At 45.1% G+C, this 17500-nt stretch overlaps 1 protein-coding gene across 1 annotated transcript in view; it reads left to right on the top strand.

The window, feature by feature from the left end:
- The window catches only part of mmp15b (matrix metallopeptidase 15b), a 30964-nt gene extending 25122 nt beyond the window's left edge, over nucleotides 1-5842 (top strand). Inside the window, exons 9-11 of the mRNA XM_080449062.1 lie at nucleotides 1751-1901; nucleotides 3845-3963; nucleotides 4934-5842. Coding sequence (XP_080305188.1) covers nucleotides 1751-1901; nucleotides 3845-3963; nucleotides 4934-5466 — 803 coding nt within the window. The 3' untranslated portion in view covers nucleotides 5467-5842. The remainder of the gene's footprint in view (nucleotides 1-1750; nucleotides 1902-3844; nucleotides 3964-4933) is intronic.
- The last annotated feature ends 11658 nt before the right edge of the window (nucleotides 5843-17500 follow it).

Genomic DNA, 17500 nt, shown 5'->3' with positions numbered 1-17500 from the left:
TAAAGCATTGTGGTCTGCCCTCCATACAGATGTAGCAATGTATCAAACCTTTTAGCTGATAGTTGTCTTTCTTTTCCATGATATGAAGATACTTTAAAAAAAAATCATATGGAAGCATTAATGGGTCCATAGGGAGCAATTCTGAAATCTATCCACCATCTGCTTTTTCCCTTTATAACCTAATGCAAAGATATTGCTCAGTGGTAATTTGCTTCATCAAGTCATATTTCTATCAAATTAGGACAGTAAATCACTTCTTTTTTCAGATGATGAACACTCATATCCTTTCAAGGAACCAGTGGTATATATATAACATATCCCTCACACTGGGTATAAATCTTTTTTAACTCCGCTGGTTATTGATGTCATGCAAGTCGCTTAGAGCTGCTCGTCTTTTAAAGCGGCGGATAAAGTTGGAGCTCAAAGGAAATGAGATCGCTGCTGTGCCTTTAAGGAGACTGCCTCCGCCCTGGGCCGTCTTCACTAGATGATGATGTCATGGTTAGTGCTGTGGGCCGGACACTTGGCTGTCATCCATCTGCATAGAGAGAGAGAAATGGAAGGGAGAATGAGAGGGGACCCAGGATTGGCCCTCGAGCACATCTGGTGGATATGCGAGCCAGAGAGAGAGGGAGGCATACACATTACACACACACACACGCACGCACGCACACACACACACACACACACACACACACACACACACACACACACACACACACACACACACACACACACACACACACACACACACACACACACACTCACCCTTTGCATTCTTGGCAATGTTACCCATGTCACTTTCATGCCAATGACGCATATTGAATTAAACATTGAACTGATTGAAAGACAGAATGGAATGGATGGATGGATGGGTGGATGGATGAATGGAGGGAGGGATTGAGGGACGATATAGTGATGGATTGATGGGTGGGAGGGGTTGCGTCAACCTCTCATTCCACCTGGATGCCTGTGTGGGGAAGTTTCGGTTTTAAACGAGGAGCCAGGCCAGGAGCCCAGGATGGAGGGAGGGGCAGATGGAGTAAGAGAAGGATTGGAGCCAGGAAGAGAGATGTAACCGCGCTCGGGGGACGGAGTTCCCGTGTCAGACACACCGACAATAATAAAACTTTCCTTGCTACATGAAGCACAGTCTAGCTAGCCTAACGACTCCTGATGGACCAGTTCAGGCCAAACCCAAACTCATAGTCCATGATGTATTACTTGTTTCTGTTTTTTTTATTTGTGTTTGCATGCCAGCAAGTCATTGTTGCATTTACACGATTTACACCCAAAAGTTGTGCAGAAACGCTGATCTCGTTTCTCTTATTGTTCCCATGCCTTTTCAATTATTTAGTGTTTCTGTGCCAGTAAATTAGCTCGATGTGTGTGTGTGTGTGTGGGGGGGGGGGGGGAGTGAATATCTATGCATGTATGGTAGTGTTAAGAGTTTCCAGAGCTACACCACCTCAGTTGGAGTGGATGGGAGGGGAAAGTCCCACTGCATGCACCATAAAGGACCGTTAACCATAAAAAACTATTTTCTCCCCCTTTCGCCCCCCTGATCTGTGCTTCGTACTGTAACCATACCATCCCCCTTCTCTCAATGTCCCTCTTCCCTGATCACACCTTCTCTTTGCTGTTCCCCCCCTCTCCATCCTATACTTTTCCTCTCATCTCTCCTGTCTTATTTTCTTCTAATCGTTCCTGTGTGTTTCCTCTTCTTCCCTTTGTCCCCCCTCCCCCATAGGGAATAGATACTGGCTGTTCCGAGAAGCCAACCTGGAGCCTGGTTATCCACTGGAACTGACAGATTATGGCAGAGACATTCCCTATGATCGTATAGACACAGCCATCTGGTGGGAGCCCTCTGGCTACACCTATTTCTTCCAAGGAGACCGGTAAATAACTACAAGTTTTTCCACTACAGTGTATAAATGTACGCATCTTACACTCTCATGGTGCAAATTCATCCTGAGGGTTTTGCTGTGTACCCAGATGTCCTATGAAAACATTTCATGTTTATAACTATCTTTATCAATGTTTTTAAGCGGCGCAGGTAATAGAATAATGCTTTTTCTTTGCTCCTGAAAAGGGTTAGGGTTTCTTGCTTTTCTATCTGGCCTTTATCGATAGTCAACAGTGTAGAGAGACAGGAAACAGGGAAAGAGCAGCAAAGGTCCGCCGTGCCCGGGAATCAAACCCGGGACTCGCTGTCAGATATCAGAGCCTATTTGGCACATGCTTTAACGAATTGGTTATTGAAGCCCTGAAGGTGATTTTTTTTAGATAAGGATAGCAGTGCCATAGCGCTGTACTGTATGGCTACTGAAAAATCTGCATTGTAAAATATTATATTCACTCAGGTTTGTTTTATGAAATACGAACCATTCTAGTCTCAGTTCACTCTGGTTTGTTTTATGAAACGAACTGCCACCCAGACAGTTTGGGTTTTGAACTGCTGATGCTTAAATGGAAAACCACCAAAGCTACTACATTTTAACTTAATTCAGTCCACATAGTGGATTATAACATTTTCCATTGAGCTTATGTGTGAACCAGTAAATAGTCTGTGTATTAAATAAATTGGTAATTGTGACTTTTGTTGAATGGAGCAGCTCTGGGATTTGTTTGTGGAAGACCTAATTTACAGCGAGGCAGTTCTGCTTTCAAAGGGAGGCGTTCATGTTCATGAATCTAAACTGAACAGATCAATCACGTTGTGAAAAAAACTTTTAGAACAGATTTTCCCTTTAAGAAACTCATCTGTACAGATCAACTGCTGTGAACTTTTATCTTTCATCAAGTCTTTCTCACACACAGACACTGCAAGAGGATGGATGCCACTGTATGGAACACAGCCCTTTAAGACATTATATAGTACATTTTTTTCAACATGCTGTTGTTGTGAGGAGATGTGAAAATTATGGTCAATATCCTATACACCACAAGCACATTTAAAACAATAATGATAATAGAAAGATGTTGTGTATATTTTTGTAGTCCAACTAGTTAGCTAACTAACAGCTGCTCCTCTGATTTCCCAGGTTACTCTTTTTGTTTAATTACATAAATGTTGGAACATTAATCACAGCAGTGCTGATGTTTACATCCCAAAACCATCTATACACCCACTAGGCCTGACCTCGACTAAGTCGACTAGTCGACTGGTTAGTCGCGGGGGGTCCGAGTCGACTAAGTGTCTCTTAGTCGACTCTAGTCAAAAAAAAAAAAGGGCCAAAAATGTTTTAAATTGTTTTTTGGCCAAGTCTACGCCTGCAACCACACGTAACTTCCACTTTATTCTTCTTATTCCTCGTCTTTGTATTGGTATTGTTTGTGTTGGAGCGCCTCAGTGCGGCTGCAGAGTTCATGTGCAACCTCTTCCAGAGAGAGATAGAGACACTAGAAACTCTGCTGGAGACAAAACAAACTGTGTAGACTTGGCCCTTTGAAATAAAATGTATTTTGGCCCCAAAATACATGCCAGTCGACTATTGGCAATTAGTCGCCAATTAGAGTCGACTAAACAAATCCTTAGTCGGGGACAGGCCTAACACCCACACATACTATTGTGGTACATACAAATTATTTTTGTTCGGCTTCCTTCAGACTATATAGCAGCATAGGTCAAAACAAGAGCAAAAATAGAAAAAAGACTCAGTAGTCTAATACTAATAAGATAATAGAGTAGGTCAGTGTATGTACAATGTACTATACATATTCTATACACCATCAGCATTTGCCGTACCACATCACTTACGGTACACTTGACATTTAACGTCTAGGTCATAGGACTGAATATATACAGTTAACGCTTTGTCTCCCTGGCTTCTCTGTGCAGGTACTGGCGTTTTAATGAGCAGTCCCGAGCGGCAGACAGAGATTACCCTAAACCAATCAGCGTATGGGGCTCGTCAGTGCCCTCAACTCCCAAGGGGGCCTTCCTCAGCGATGATGGAGGTGAGCATGGATGGAGGGAGTGGATAAGTGGTGTGTGTGTGTGGCTTTGGGTGTGTGAGTGTTGGTGTGTCTTGGGGTTAAGAGTTTTCCCTGTTTTATACTTTTTTTTTCTATACTTTTATACTATACTAGTTGTGTGGCAATGCCATGGGCCGAAAAACTGGCAATCTACAAGCTCACAATGCGCCGCACTGCGAGTGCTTTGAGCTTGTGTACATCTGCTATCTTTCGGCATTTGTGTGTGTGTGTGTGTGTGTGTGTGTGTGTGTGTGTGTGTGTGTGTGTGTGTGTGTGTGTGTGTGTGTGTGTGTGTGTGTGTGTGTGTGTTGGTTCATGGGCCACCATGGACACGTCTGAGACAAAGAATCAGGGCGTGGTCTTTCAGTCAACAAACAGAGAGGGGGTGATGACTGCATGCCTGTGTTTGTGTGTGTGTGTGTGTGTGTGTGTGTGTGTGTGTGTGTGTGTGTGTGTGTGTGTGTGTGTGTGTGTGTGTGTGTGTGTGTGTGTGTTCGCGCGCGTGTAAGGGATCCCACACTGGGGAAAAGGCAGCATCATGTTCCCATGTTTAATTAGAGAGGATGTAAAGAGAAAGGAGCGTGTGAGTTCCCTGCTAACACCTACAGCAGTGCTACCACTAAGGTGGTACACTCAAGCGTTTGACACACTAACAGATTGTTTCCACTCACATAATCTACTACATTATGCTTCTCACATGCCTCCAAAACACTTTGTGGGCAAGTTGCTCCTTTAAACATCATTTTAGTTTCTACTTTAAGGTGACATCAATACACATGTTCCCTTCATCTAAATGCTTCAAATGCTTCGAATCTTATCAAAGTCTAAATATTTTCCCTACTATTGCCTCACATATTGTTCCTCATCTGAGATCTGAAAGCTTCAGATGAAGATGTTACCTCCTTTTTTGACATTTCCCTGATTTATTAAACCTCTCTCTGTCATTTTCCAGCTTACACATACTTCTACAAGGGATCCAAGTACTGGAAGTTTGACAACCACCGCATGAAGAGCGAGCCGGGCTACCCCAAGTCCATCCTGCGAGACTTCATGGGCTGCAGTGTGGACCTGGACCCCGACAAGGACCGTGAGCCGGACACCGACACGAACACGGACGGCGGCCCCAAATACCCGGACGTGAACCGACCGCCGTTCAACCCCGACGCGGGCCGCGACGGAGACAAGGGCAAGGACCGGGACGGAACCGGAGACAAGGACAAAGACGGCGGGAAGGGAGCCGAGGACAACAAAGACGAGGAGGAGCGAGAGCGCGAGGGACGCGAGGAGGACACCAACGAGGTGGACGTGGTGCTGAAGGTGGACGACAGCGAGGAGAGGACCATGAACATCCTCATGGTGACCATCCCGCTCTTCCTGGTGCTGTGCATCCTGGGATTGATCTACGCCATCATCAACACGCTGCAGAGGAAAGGCGCGCCGCGGCTGCTGGTGCACTGCAAGCGCTCGCTGCAGGAATGGGTCTGACCTCATGACCTGTAGTGGCCTTTGAACATTAGACAGACCTTTGACGCCCCCACCCCCACCCCCCACCTACCCCCACCCCCCACCCGTTCCCGTGCGGCGAACATCGGCGCTCGGCACTCGACCTCCCTCCCCTGCTCTTAGTACATGTGGCTTTAGATGCGTACATGCAAATACTTTACCAATTTAGGCGCACACACGTACACACGAAGAATACAAACACAAGATGAGTGATGACACAAACTAAAACATGCATACGTGAGCTCTTAAAGAGCAGGCATATGCTTACACACACTCACACTCACACTCACACACACACACACACACACACACACACACACACACACACACACACACACACACACACACACACACACACTGTCTAACCTTCTCCCCCTTTTCCATGGTGCTCTACAATGCGTTGGCTGTAGTCTATTTATATGAGAGATGTTTGCACATTGTTTTTGTTGATAATGTTGTTATTTTTTGGTTCATATTGTGTGACTTTAGTTGTTATTTGTGTTGCTATGTCTAAACCAGGATGTCTCGCAACCCCCCCCCCCCCCCCCCATTCGCCCAAGCCCCACCCAACCTCCCACCCCGCCTCACAGTAGGGGCTTTTTTTCCCAGACATCTGCTCGCCCCATCATAGTCATAAAGAAAGAAACTAATGGAGACAGAAAGAAAAGCAAACTGCATTTGCACATTGATAGACTGCATTACATACTGTAAAGAAGGGAGTGCTCAAGGTTTCAAAATACCCTCCTATCTTCCTTTAATCTTTCCTTATTCCTCATTCCTTGTCCATTTCCCACTTTCTTGTGTGCTGGAGTGTGATGGAGAGAGACAGAGAGTGTGAGAGAGAGAGAGAGACAGTGAGGGAGAGGCAAAGTAAAGAAAAGAAAACAACTGAAGACCATGCACTGGAACGCCACTAATGCAGCTCTGCAAAGACATGGTGCCTTCACACAGTGTGGAATGGAATTATTATCCTAGCTGGTGGGTTTTAACAGCATTTTTTAAGTGTTCAAAACTTCAACCAGGACTTGTGGATCTAGCTATTGTAGAAACATCCTAGATGTAAAAGCTGGGCCTCTCTCTCTCTCTCTCTGTGTGTGTGTGTGTGTGTGTGTGTGTGTGTGTGTGTGTGTGTGTGTGTGTACATCTGAACATGTATATACATACTGTATATATACACACACACACACACACACACACACACACACGCTTGCGTGCGTGCGTGCGTGCGTGTGTGTGTGTGTGTGTGTGTGTGTGTGTGTGTGTGTGTGTGTGTGTGTGTGTGTGTGTGTGTGTGTGTGTGTGTGTGTGTGTGTGTGTGGGGGTGTGTGTGTGTGTGTGTGGAGACAAAGAGAGAGAGAGGGGGTGGTTGAAGGACAATAATAAGCTTGGGGAAAGTGGAAAAGTAGGAAGAGATCAGGTGGGAGGGAAGGAAAGACAGACAGACAGACGCAGCATCATAATGGAGAGAAATGGGAGAGAGAGAGAGAAAGAGGGATCATCTGTATGAGTTCAGAGGGGAGGAAGCTTATCTAAGGGGGCATGAGAGCAGGCTTCCAGTCTGTCCAGAAAGGGCTTGGCCTGCTCAGGTTACACACATTTGGATTTGGGGGTGGGGGTTGTGGAGAGGTTTGGAGGGATGGATAGATTGTGTGTGGGGTGGGCAAAACTTTTTACAGCAGAGGAGGAGGAGGAGGGTCGTAGCGGTTAAAGAGGTTCGGCTGACTCGCGTCCGGCAAAGTGAGCGAGAAGCAACTGGGATCTCAGGGGGCGGGGGTGGATGGTAGGAAGAGAGACAGGGAAGGAAGTTTGATAGCCCTCCCTAAGGGTTCCTGCTGGCACCGGACCATGTGACCTACATTCTCTAGCCAGCTCCACTACAAGTGTTGTCCTAAGAGGAAGCGTGAGCTTACAGTGTGGGCGATAGGAGGGCTGTTGGGTACAGGAAAGGTTGGAATACAGGCTGTAAGTACTTGGCTTGTCGCTATCTTTTTCTTCATAGTCCGTTAAGTGCCAAGGCCCGAGGCACTTTATTGTTCTCCTCCCTTGGCTGCAGCATTGCCACTTTCATTTCACCAAGTATTAGTCTACAGATATTACAGCGAAAAAAAGTGCCTGTCTTTCTCCTCTCACTGTTCCCAGATGTCAGGTTGGTTTCATTTTGTGGTGTGTGTACTGTAGCCACCACGTCTCAATCCAATTTACAGAGCGAGCGGGCATGTCAGTGTGCGTCAGATGAGAGACAGGAAACAGGGGCCATCGTGTTATACATCTGACAGAGAGAGGTGGAGATGGACGGAGAGGGGGGAAGGGAGGGGGGTGAAGAGAGCTGAACAGAGAGAGAGAACAGACCACTTACAGCTGATATTGTCAGGGGAAGAACAGGAACGCCACCACTAGACCCAACCCCAACCCCCCCCTCCACCCCAAACCCATCCATCCATCCACCGCCCACACCGGAGATTGATCCCCTCGCCGCTCGATAGCGGTTGCCAGGAAACCGTATCGTTCGTCCCTCTGCTGGCCATCTCATTGTCAGGGTTGGGTCTGGGGTGGGAGGTGGGGGGGGGGGGGGGGGGGGGGTTGTGTTGGAGAGGAGCAATGGGAGCTAATCAGTGGTAAAAGCTCTCCTCCTGACATCTGCCACCCCCTCTCCCCATGGCCTATCTCCATCCCTCCCTCCTAGAGGAGAGATCAATGGCGAGCCAGCCCGGCAGAGCTGGGTCTGGACAGACTCAAAGAGTATATGCCGACTCACTGTGCCTAGACACAGTTTATGGCCTTATAGCTCATTTATACTACAAAGTATAAATTAGGCTTTACAGTACACCTCATCTCTCTTTCCCGCTCATCTCACCTCACGTTCCCTTCTGCACAAGACAACCAGTCCAAGTAAAGCCCTCCTTTTGATGTGTAGCTCACAGAACGCGATGGTAAACAGCATATATTCTTATCTAGACGTGGAGTCATTCTCATTGTTCGCCGTACAGTTGCCAGTCATCGGCTGGTTGTGCCGGAGGAGTGGAGTAATAGTACTCTACACTACACAGCTAAACAGACGTGGGAAGCTTGAGGGAGAAAATGCATGGCCTTGTACTAGCTCTCTGGGAACTGATCCAAGATCACGATTTGTTTTGTTTAGCCATTTATTGTTTCAGAACACTGCAGGGATTTGAAAAAAGAAAAAAAGATATGGATATGAATAATTCTGTCAGCGAGTGATTGATGTTTGTGCGTCTGTGTTAGTGTTCGCGCACATGCATTTGTATGAGTGTTCATGCATGTGTGGGATTATTTGAGGTGTTCCATTAATCTGTGCTGTACTCAACTAAAGGGAGGAGGCCTATTTTCGACATATTGATAGTAAATCTCTCAAACTCTCTCTCTCTTTTATTTCTCTTTCTTTGGTACTTTCTTACTTTTTTTCCTTCTCTTTCTTTCTTTCCTTCCAGCCATATCTCAACCCAGCCCTCCAAGCCTGGGGGGACTGGAACAATAACAATGGTCCTTCTCTCTCTTCACCCTGTCTGTCTGTCTCTCTCTTTCTCATTGTCTCTCACTCAATCTTTCTTCACATCTCTCTTTTAATACACACAAACAGTGCATTATTGTCTCCCCCTATTCGTCATGGATGGTTAGAACAGGCCTGGGGCCAGTGTCACAGAGCACCTCCCCCCTTTCTTTTTAAGATCCACCTCATGTGCCCTTTCATTGACTGGGAGTAAGCAACCTTTTCCCTTCTGGCCATGTTCAGAAAGCTCCAATATTGTTGAGTGGTTCACATAGAACTTATCCCAGGCTTAAATGAATCATTCTCAGACTGGACATTGTTGGTTCAGGTGAAACTCTGTGATGGCACCTGACATTCAAGAATCAAAATTGTGAAAGTGGAGCAAATAAAAATTGCATAAAAGCCAACAAATAGACTTGCATTGTTAGCCTACCATGATATGGTATATGAGATTTGAATAACTCCTTAAATTACTGCAAGGTCAGGTAACTTACTGTAACATCACTGAGTCTGCCTGAACCCTTATGCTTCTCAGGATCTACGGTATATCTGTTAATGTTGAATGTTCACCTCACTGAATCCACCCCTGTTTTAGCTTTGAGCTGAAGTGAAACTGCTATTTTTATTTTTTTGTTGGCTGACAATATTGGCTGTATGAACATCTGAGTCAGTATTCCTCTGCCAACAGAACCCTTAGCCAAAAGGCTAACATTGTTTTAGTTACCTCTCTATGTTCTACTCTTATGGAGTCTGTTGTCTTTCAGATTCTACAGTCACATTGCACTGTCTTCTCCTGCACTGCCCAATAATAACCACTAGCTTAAGAGAGAACCCTCACTGTGTCTGTCCTGTGTACTCAAACTCAGCCACTCATCAGACAGTGAGAAAACAAGCTCAATGGAAAAAGACATGGACTGAAAAGGGGACAGGCTAATTAAACACACTTGGTCACCATGTACGATTGTGGTGACAAGGACTCAAACTTTCACTCCTCTGTTTCTCAACTCTTTGACTCTTATGATGTCATCAGGGCTTCGAGGATTGCGGGAATGCCATTGATCCGCTCCAACAGTGAGTCAGTGTCTGATGCTCTCAGACTCTCTCCTTGCTGTCAAGGGTACATCTCACCTTGTTCATTGTGCCTAACCACAACTAAAACCACTTATATTAAAGCACCGCTTTGCTAACCCAAAGTGAAGAGCTGGGCTAAAGGGGGAATCTGAGGGGGGGGGACTTTGAACACATATTGTATGTTTCATTGCAGCTGATGTGTGTGTCAAATTGGGAAATTACTTTACTTCTCCAATGACAGAACTGAGAAGAAAGAAAGAAAAACATGGGAAAAAAGCAAGACTGACAAAAAAATCACTTGAGGAGCATATGGACAATTTTGCAACAAATTGTCCAACTAAATACTTTAAATAGTTCATGCTGAGTTGAAGCTGCAGTAGACAGCAGGTAGCAGGTAGTTATTACTGGTTAGTTAGTAGTTGTCTTTTTCTCCACTATTTACTGTCTGTCTATAGAAGACTTGGTAAACTGGCCAAGTCTTAGCATCTCACTCAAGGTCCTTCTGAACTTCTGTACTTGTCGAGTGGTTGTTAGCAGCTGGGTAACATTTTACCCACTTTCTGATAAACCTCACCGTCATCCTCAACCGGGAGGAGATGGATAAATAAAGCAACAAGCGACGAAAACATACGTGGATATTGTTTGTCTTTCATTATTGTGATTTTTTTAAGGGTAATTTTAATTTGTTTTTAATGTTATTTTGTGCGGTTCTTATTTCTCTCTAAACTTGATGACATTGTCAACGTTTTTGTTAACATTCCGTTTTGGATTTTTGTTGTTCTTTTTTTGATCGGTTGCTATTTTTATTTTTATGTAGAAAATTGTAGAAAAAAAGATTTTATACATTTGTGTTGTTGTGTGTTCACCTCTAGTTGAGTGTGTTAACAATCCATGCTGGACATGTACACATTAAAAAAAGAAAACATTGCTCTGAATTTTCTTATACTGTTGTCATGCTTTCGGTGATGTAGACCTCAATTTCACCATTTGAATGTAAGGTGGTGATTTGTTACATAATTGTAGGCTGCTAACCTACTTTAGTTTCAGAAGAAAAGCATACTTCTGATGAAGAATTTCTCTCACACGTACGCAATCTCGACTCTCTTCCTTTGGTGAGGTCACGGTCCATAGGGCCCTGCTTCCTGTCTCACACGGGACAGGCAGGAGAATGGCCTCGTGGGACCCTGGGGAGTTAAGTCCGATTCATACTTCGACGCACGACTGTGTCGTTCGCCGAAAATAGCTGACCTACAAGCTCACAACGCGTCACAACCGCGACACGTTGTGAGCTTGTAGGTCTGTTATTTTCGGCCATAAATGAGGCTTTAGTGAGGGCTGGACACTCGCCAGGAAGCCACATGAGAGGAGGAGGAAGTTTGTTACAGTAGCAGCTGGACAGGCGAGAGCCAATAAGCGAACAACTACAACAGTGACAACATGAGGACATTCATTGTGCATATGACCAACAGAAGAAAGAGAGAAAATAGAACAGAGAGAAAAATATCACTGGAATCGTGTGTGCTGTCTGTCAGAGCTGGGTACTAAAATATTTACCTAAATATGACAATACTCATAGGGGACTCCTAGGTTGGGGTTGTCTTACAACAAAGGTAGTTAATTGTCAACGCAACTAATTTAGTAAGGCATCTTGACCTACTTTTAGCTTCCCCTCTGTCCTTTACAAGTTTTTTAACATACCTCCATACAGCTTTGTACACAAACAACTTTAATAGTGGGCGTCTTGTTTACATTGTATCCAACATGTTGGCATGCCATCAGCACATTGTTAGGCCATGAGAGATGTCAAGATGTAATGCTTTCCTGGTGCACGCGGGTGTTCCTTAAAGGGTTAGTTCAGATTTTTTGAGTATTTTCTGTAGGAAATACTTACCATTAATGTAGTGGTTGCAAAGGTATTAATTGATTGCCCGAGTCCCATGGTCAGAGTTCTGGTCCGGTTCTGGTCCGGTTCTGATGAATATGAAGTAGTTCCGGTAGATTAGTAGATTTGGTGGGGGCCGCTCATTAAAAATAAATTAATTTAAAAAACTAGCGTCATTTGTATTGTTGACCTATTTCTACCATATAGTGCAGGTTTCGTTCAACTTCGACCCCTTTGTCACATGGTGCTATTTTTTGTGTCATATATTTTGTGCGTGAGTAGGCTGCCGCGGCGCAGTGATTCTGGACACAAACATTAGTACCATGTGACAGAGGGGTCAAAGTTGAACGAAACTTGCACTATATGGTAGAAATAGGTCAACAATACAAATGACGCTAGTTTTTTTAATTAATTTATTTTTAATGAGTGGCCCCCACCAAATCTACTAATCAACCGGAACTACTTCATATTAATCAGAACCGGACCAGAACTCTGACCACGGGACTCGGGCAATCAATTAATACCTTTGCAACCACTACATTAATGGTAAGTATTTCCTACAGAAAATACTTAAAAAATCTGAACTAACCCTTTAAGTATGTATGTGCATAGTAAAATCCTCACTCAGGGTTAAATTATCCAAATGTAACCAAATAAAGGTTACATTTGTACACTCTCAGAGTTAAATTAACATTTAGACTCCATTGACCCCCCCCCCCACACACACACACACACACACACACACACACACACACACACACACACACACACACACACACACACACACACACACACACACACACACACACACACACACACACACACACAGCAAACTATAAGTGCAGCAAATGAGAAACAGACACAAATATAATGAAGTAAAAACACCTGTTTCCCTGGTACATATACTGTGCATCCTACATGCGTATCCTTATTAACAATAACACACCTGCTGGGTCTGCTGATGATATTCACCTGTATTCTTTGTTATGAATGTGACATAGTCTTATCATTAAGTCAGCTCCATAGCCAATCAGTGTGTAATGAATCCAAACCATGTTTGCACGTACAAGGAAGTTGTCTCATTGAGGTTACATCAAATAACAACAGCTAGCAATATTTCACTCAAAACTATTAACTTGAGTAAAGATGAGCAATGATAGAAACTAAATACAATGTGCAATATATGCAATGTACCCTATAGCAACATAAATAGCAATATACAATGTATACCATATGATATGAAACGTACTGTACATGTGCCCACAGCAATATTAATAGCAATATACAATGCACACTGCAATCCCAGAGATCTGTACGTGAAGGGCAGTGGGCCTTGTTAATGAGTCACGCTGCCTCATGCCATGTAGAAGTGGTCCTGGACCAGTTGGGGGGCAACAAGGGAGCAAACCCTAAAATGAAAAATAGGCTATCTACAAGCTGTCACAACACCACCGTATGATGGAGTATAAATTAAGCATTAGACCTTGTAGGGATTGACAGTGGGGGGGCAGTGGGCTTGTTTGTGCACTGCCATAGGGAAAAAGCTGTTCCTGTTGACTTGGAAAGTGAAATACTGTAACTGTTCTACTTTTCTCCAATTTCTGTCTTTCCTTTTCCACTTTCTTGAAGTTCTTCTTAGCCTGGGGAGTGAGGTAATGGTGATGTAACATGCACAACATCTGGAAGTCAAGAACCAGTGTGTTTTGGGCACTGTCCTTTGCACACAACAACAAAGTAGAGGGCTGGGAGATGCGTGGGAGGGGGGAGGGGTGTGGATTTTAATGGATGTATGGCTTTAATGTAGCCTACCTTTAGGACAGATTGTTGTGTGATGTCAGATAAACCGGTCATGGCTTGGTACAAATATACTGGCTTTCTGGACAAAATATGTAATTGTTTGACATTTTACATTATTCTCATAATGTGCATTATACAGCATATTATTCACCTACACTGTGATGCAGACAGCAATTTTCAGCAATGCAATGCAGAAAGCAATTTTCTTTGAAGTATAACCTTAGTAACTGGCCAAAAAAGCCACCAAACATCACTGGTACAAACTATGTTTTGACCCACCTGTTTCTCGTAAACTGACTATTTAGGTCATGTACCACTGAGCTAAGTGATACAATTCTGTAATGCGGCCCAAGGGAATCAGCCTACATTCATGTGTTAGGTCACAGGGGTCTTCAACCTTTTCAGGCCAGGGACCCCCAAACTGATGGGGAGATGGAGCAGGGACCCCCTACCTCGTAGGGTAGGGGGGGCTACCACATATATTGTATATTTATGTATACAATTGTGTTTTATATTGCCTGCTCCTATACGCACCTGCCCCAGTAGGCGTGCAAAATAAAAAAATCTCTACAAAATATGTATAAACATACCATGTTATTGTGCATTGTGCCTCCATTTATCTGTTTGCTATGGATTCATGTTATGTTTAAAGACAATTTGACATTTTGGGGAAAAAAAGAAGAAAAAAAAAATATATATTTTTTAAACGAAAATATCGTTTAATCAAACAACAATTTCGCGGACCCCCTGCAGTACCTCCGCGGACCCCCTAGGGGTCGCGGACCCCCTGTTGAAGACCTCTGTGTTAGGAGACTGTTTTGGTGTGGTGTGTGGCATTGCATTGTATAGTTCAAAACTCAAGGAGAACCTCTGACAGATTTCATGGTGCTGTTCCATAGGGTGCTGTTCCCAAGTGTTTTTGTCACAGAGAGTTTGGGTTGGAGTCAGGAAAGCCTGTCATATATTAAAGCCACATCAACAGTTTCACAGAACTGTGATTTAGCTGAGAAGTGCCAAGTTAGTATTTAAATCACGTTTTTGAGACGCAATGAAATCGAGGCCACTTTTCCCTTCTTGAAACAGAGGGAGGATCAAAGTTTTCCTGGTCTTAACTAGACTCTCGAAGTTTGATGTAGTTCACCTCTAAGAATCTTTGGAGTGTCCTCCCTTTTAATCAGCCAAGCACCAGTCACATTTGTTAATTATATTTGTCTTCTGGCCAACCAAATGCCTTCTTCTTAGAGCTTGTTGCAAGGGAGCTCTTTCTTGCTTTATGTCTTCAAAATTCAAATGCTTCTGGCTCACTCTCTCTTTTGGTATTGTGTCAAATAGTCCATCAACCTGCAGCTGCTGTAGGGCAAGTGTTATCTTGTAAACACTAAGCTGCGTCTAAAACCAACATGTGGAAGTATATTTCACCTGGACAGCCACACAAACACATACACCCCTTCATGCCTGTTCTCACAGACAGACACATTCCCCTGACATTTAGGGACATGTGATCTATATGCAAATGCACACATGCATGCACGTGCGGGCACACACACACACACACACACACACACACAGAATCAGAATCAGAATCAGTTTTATTGTCACATCACAGGTTTACAAGGTAAAAAAGTGGGTGAAATTCTTTTTTGTACATCGTTCCCATCGCAACGTTAGTTTCCATAGAAAGAAGAGGGGGGGGGGAGAAGAAGAGGGTGGGGGGTAAGTGGGAAGGAGATCAAAACAAGAGAGCAACAGAAGGCCAGACAAGTTATCTACATATTTACAAATTACCTGAGATAATAAAAACTAAAAAAAAACTAAACTAAGGTGCCTGAGCATAGCAGCAATGTATTGTATACTGTGCATGTTATACTTATACTGTGCATGATAGACAATGGACGTTAAGGTGCTTAGAGGAAAAGGAGCACAATAAAAAGAGACCAAAAAAAAAGTCAGTGCGTTATACAAGGGATTAAGGTGCAAAAGGTCAGTGCGTGTCCACCTAGAGTGGACTGACCCTAGTATAATCCGCAAGTAGCTCCATGAGAGAGTGCAACAAAAAGTCATTTGTACCTGGTGTAGTCCACAGGTGTGTCCGAGGGGGGGGGCTAAAGTCCAAGTCATTGTCCCTGGTATAATCCACAGGTGTGTTCAGGAAGAGCCAGAAAAAAGTCTGCGCTGCCTGTTGTCAGGCTGCTGAACAAGGCCTATGCCTCATTCAGGCTTATTCCCCATTCAGCATTCTGACAGCAGCCGGATTGAAACTACGCCAGTACCTGGTGGTGGAACTCTTGATACTGCGGTAGAGCCCCTTGCCCGGTCGCGGTCGTTGTAGGGGGTTGAACAGTCTGTGACTTGGGTGGTGCTTGTCCTTGATGATGCGCTTGGCTTTGAGCACGCACCGCTTTTTGTACAGTTCCTGGAGCGCTGGGAGCTCGATTCCCATTATCCGCTCTGCCGATCGCACTATTCGTTGTAGGCTGATCTTTTCTCGGGCAGTGCAGTTCCCGTACCAGGCCGTGACACAGCCTGTTAGGATGCCTTCGACAGAACTGTTGTAGTACAGCCTGAGGATGCGACGTCCTACTCCGAGCTTCTTCAGGCGGCGGAGCCAGTACAGTCGCTGCTGAGCCTTTTTCCTCACGTGTGTGGAGTGCGTCTCCCATTTGAGGTCCTCCTCGATGTGTACTCCGAGGAACTTGAACTCGCTGACCCTTTCCACTGCAGCACCGTCGATGAGGATGGGCGCATGGTCTCTCCGCGGCCTCCTGAAGTCCACGATCAGTTCTTTGGTCTTGTCGACGTTAAGAGAGAGGTTGTTCTCCCGGCACCAGCGTGCTAGTGATTTGATCTCCTCTCTGTAGTCAGACTCGTCGTTGTTGACGATTCGGCCTATCACTGTCGTGTCGTCCGCGTACTTTATGATGGTGTTGGAGACATGTGTGGCTATGCAGTCATACGTGTACAGGGAGTAGAGGAGGGGGCTCAGCACGCATCCCTGGGGTGCTCCGGTGTTGAGGGTCAGGGGGTCGGATGTGATGCTGCCCATTCTCACCACCTGATGTCGGTTGGACAAGAAGTCCTGTATCCAGTCGCACATGCTTGGGTGTAGCCCTAGGTCTCTGAGCTTTTTGTCAAGTATTGCTGGGACAATGGTGTTGAATGCTGAGCTGTAGTCCACGAACAGCATACGTACATATTTGTCCTTCAGCAGCTTGTTGTCCATGTGCGAGAGGACGGTGTGGAGAGCCATGGCAATAGCGTCGTCGGTGGATCTGTTTTTGCGGTATGCATACTGCCACGGATCCAGCGAGGCAGGTAGCGTGGAGCTGATGTATTCCCTCACCAGTTTCTCGAAACACTTGCTGACGATCGGGGTGAGAGCAACAGGTCTCCAGTCGTTCAGGCATGTCACTTTGGCCTTTTTGGGAATGGGCACAATGGTTGACATTTTGAACCCTGCAGGGACCACAGCCAGGGAGAGGGAGAGGTTAAAGATGTCAGCGAAGACACCCGCCAGCTGGTCTGCACATGTCTTAAGGACCCGGCCTGGAATCCCATCAGGTCCGGCTGCCTTGTGGATGTTGACCCGTGTGAAGGCTGTACGCACTTCTCTCTCCGAGATGGTTAGAGGGTTGTCCTCTGCTGGTGCTGCTGATGGCCCCGCTTGGCTGCCGCGGTTGGAGCTGATCTCAAACCGGCCGTAGAAAGTGTTCAGTTCGTTGGGGAGGCAGGCAGGCGGGTTCACCTCGCTTCTGGTTCTT

The sequence above is a fragment of the Gymnoscopelus braueri genome, assembly GCF_963280865.1.
Source record: "Gymnoscopelus braueri genome assembly, chromosome: 1".
NCBI classification, from domain to species: Eukaryota; Metazoa; Chordata; class Actinopteri; order Myctophiformes; family Myctophidae; genus Gymnoscopelus; species Gymnoscopelus braueri.
This window is presented reverse-complemented; position numbering and strand designations above follow the sequence as displayed.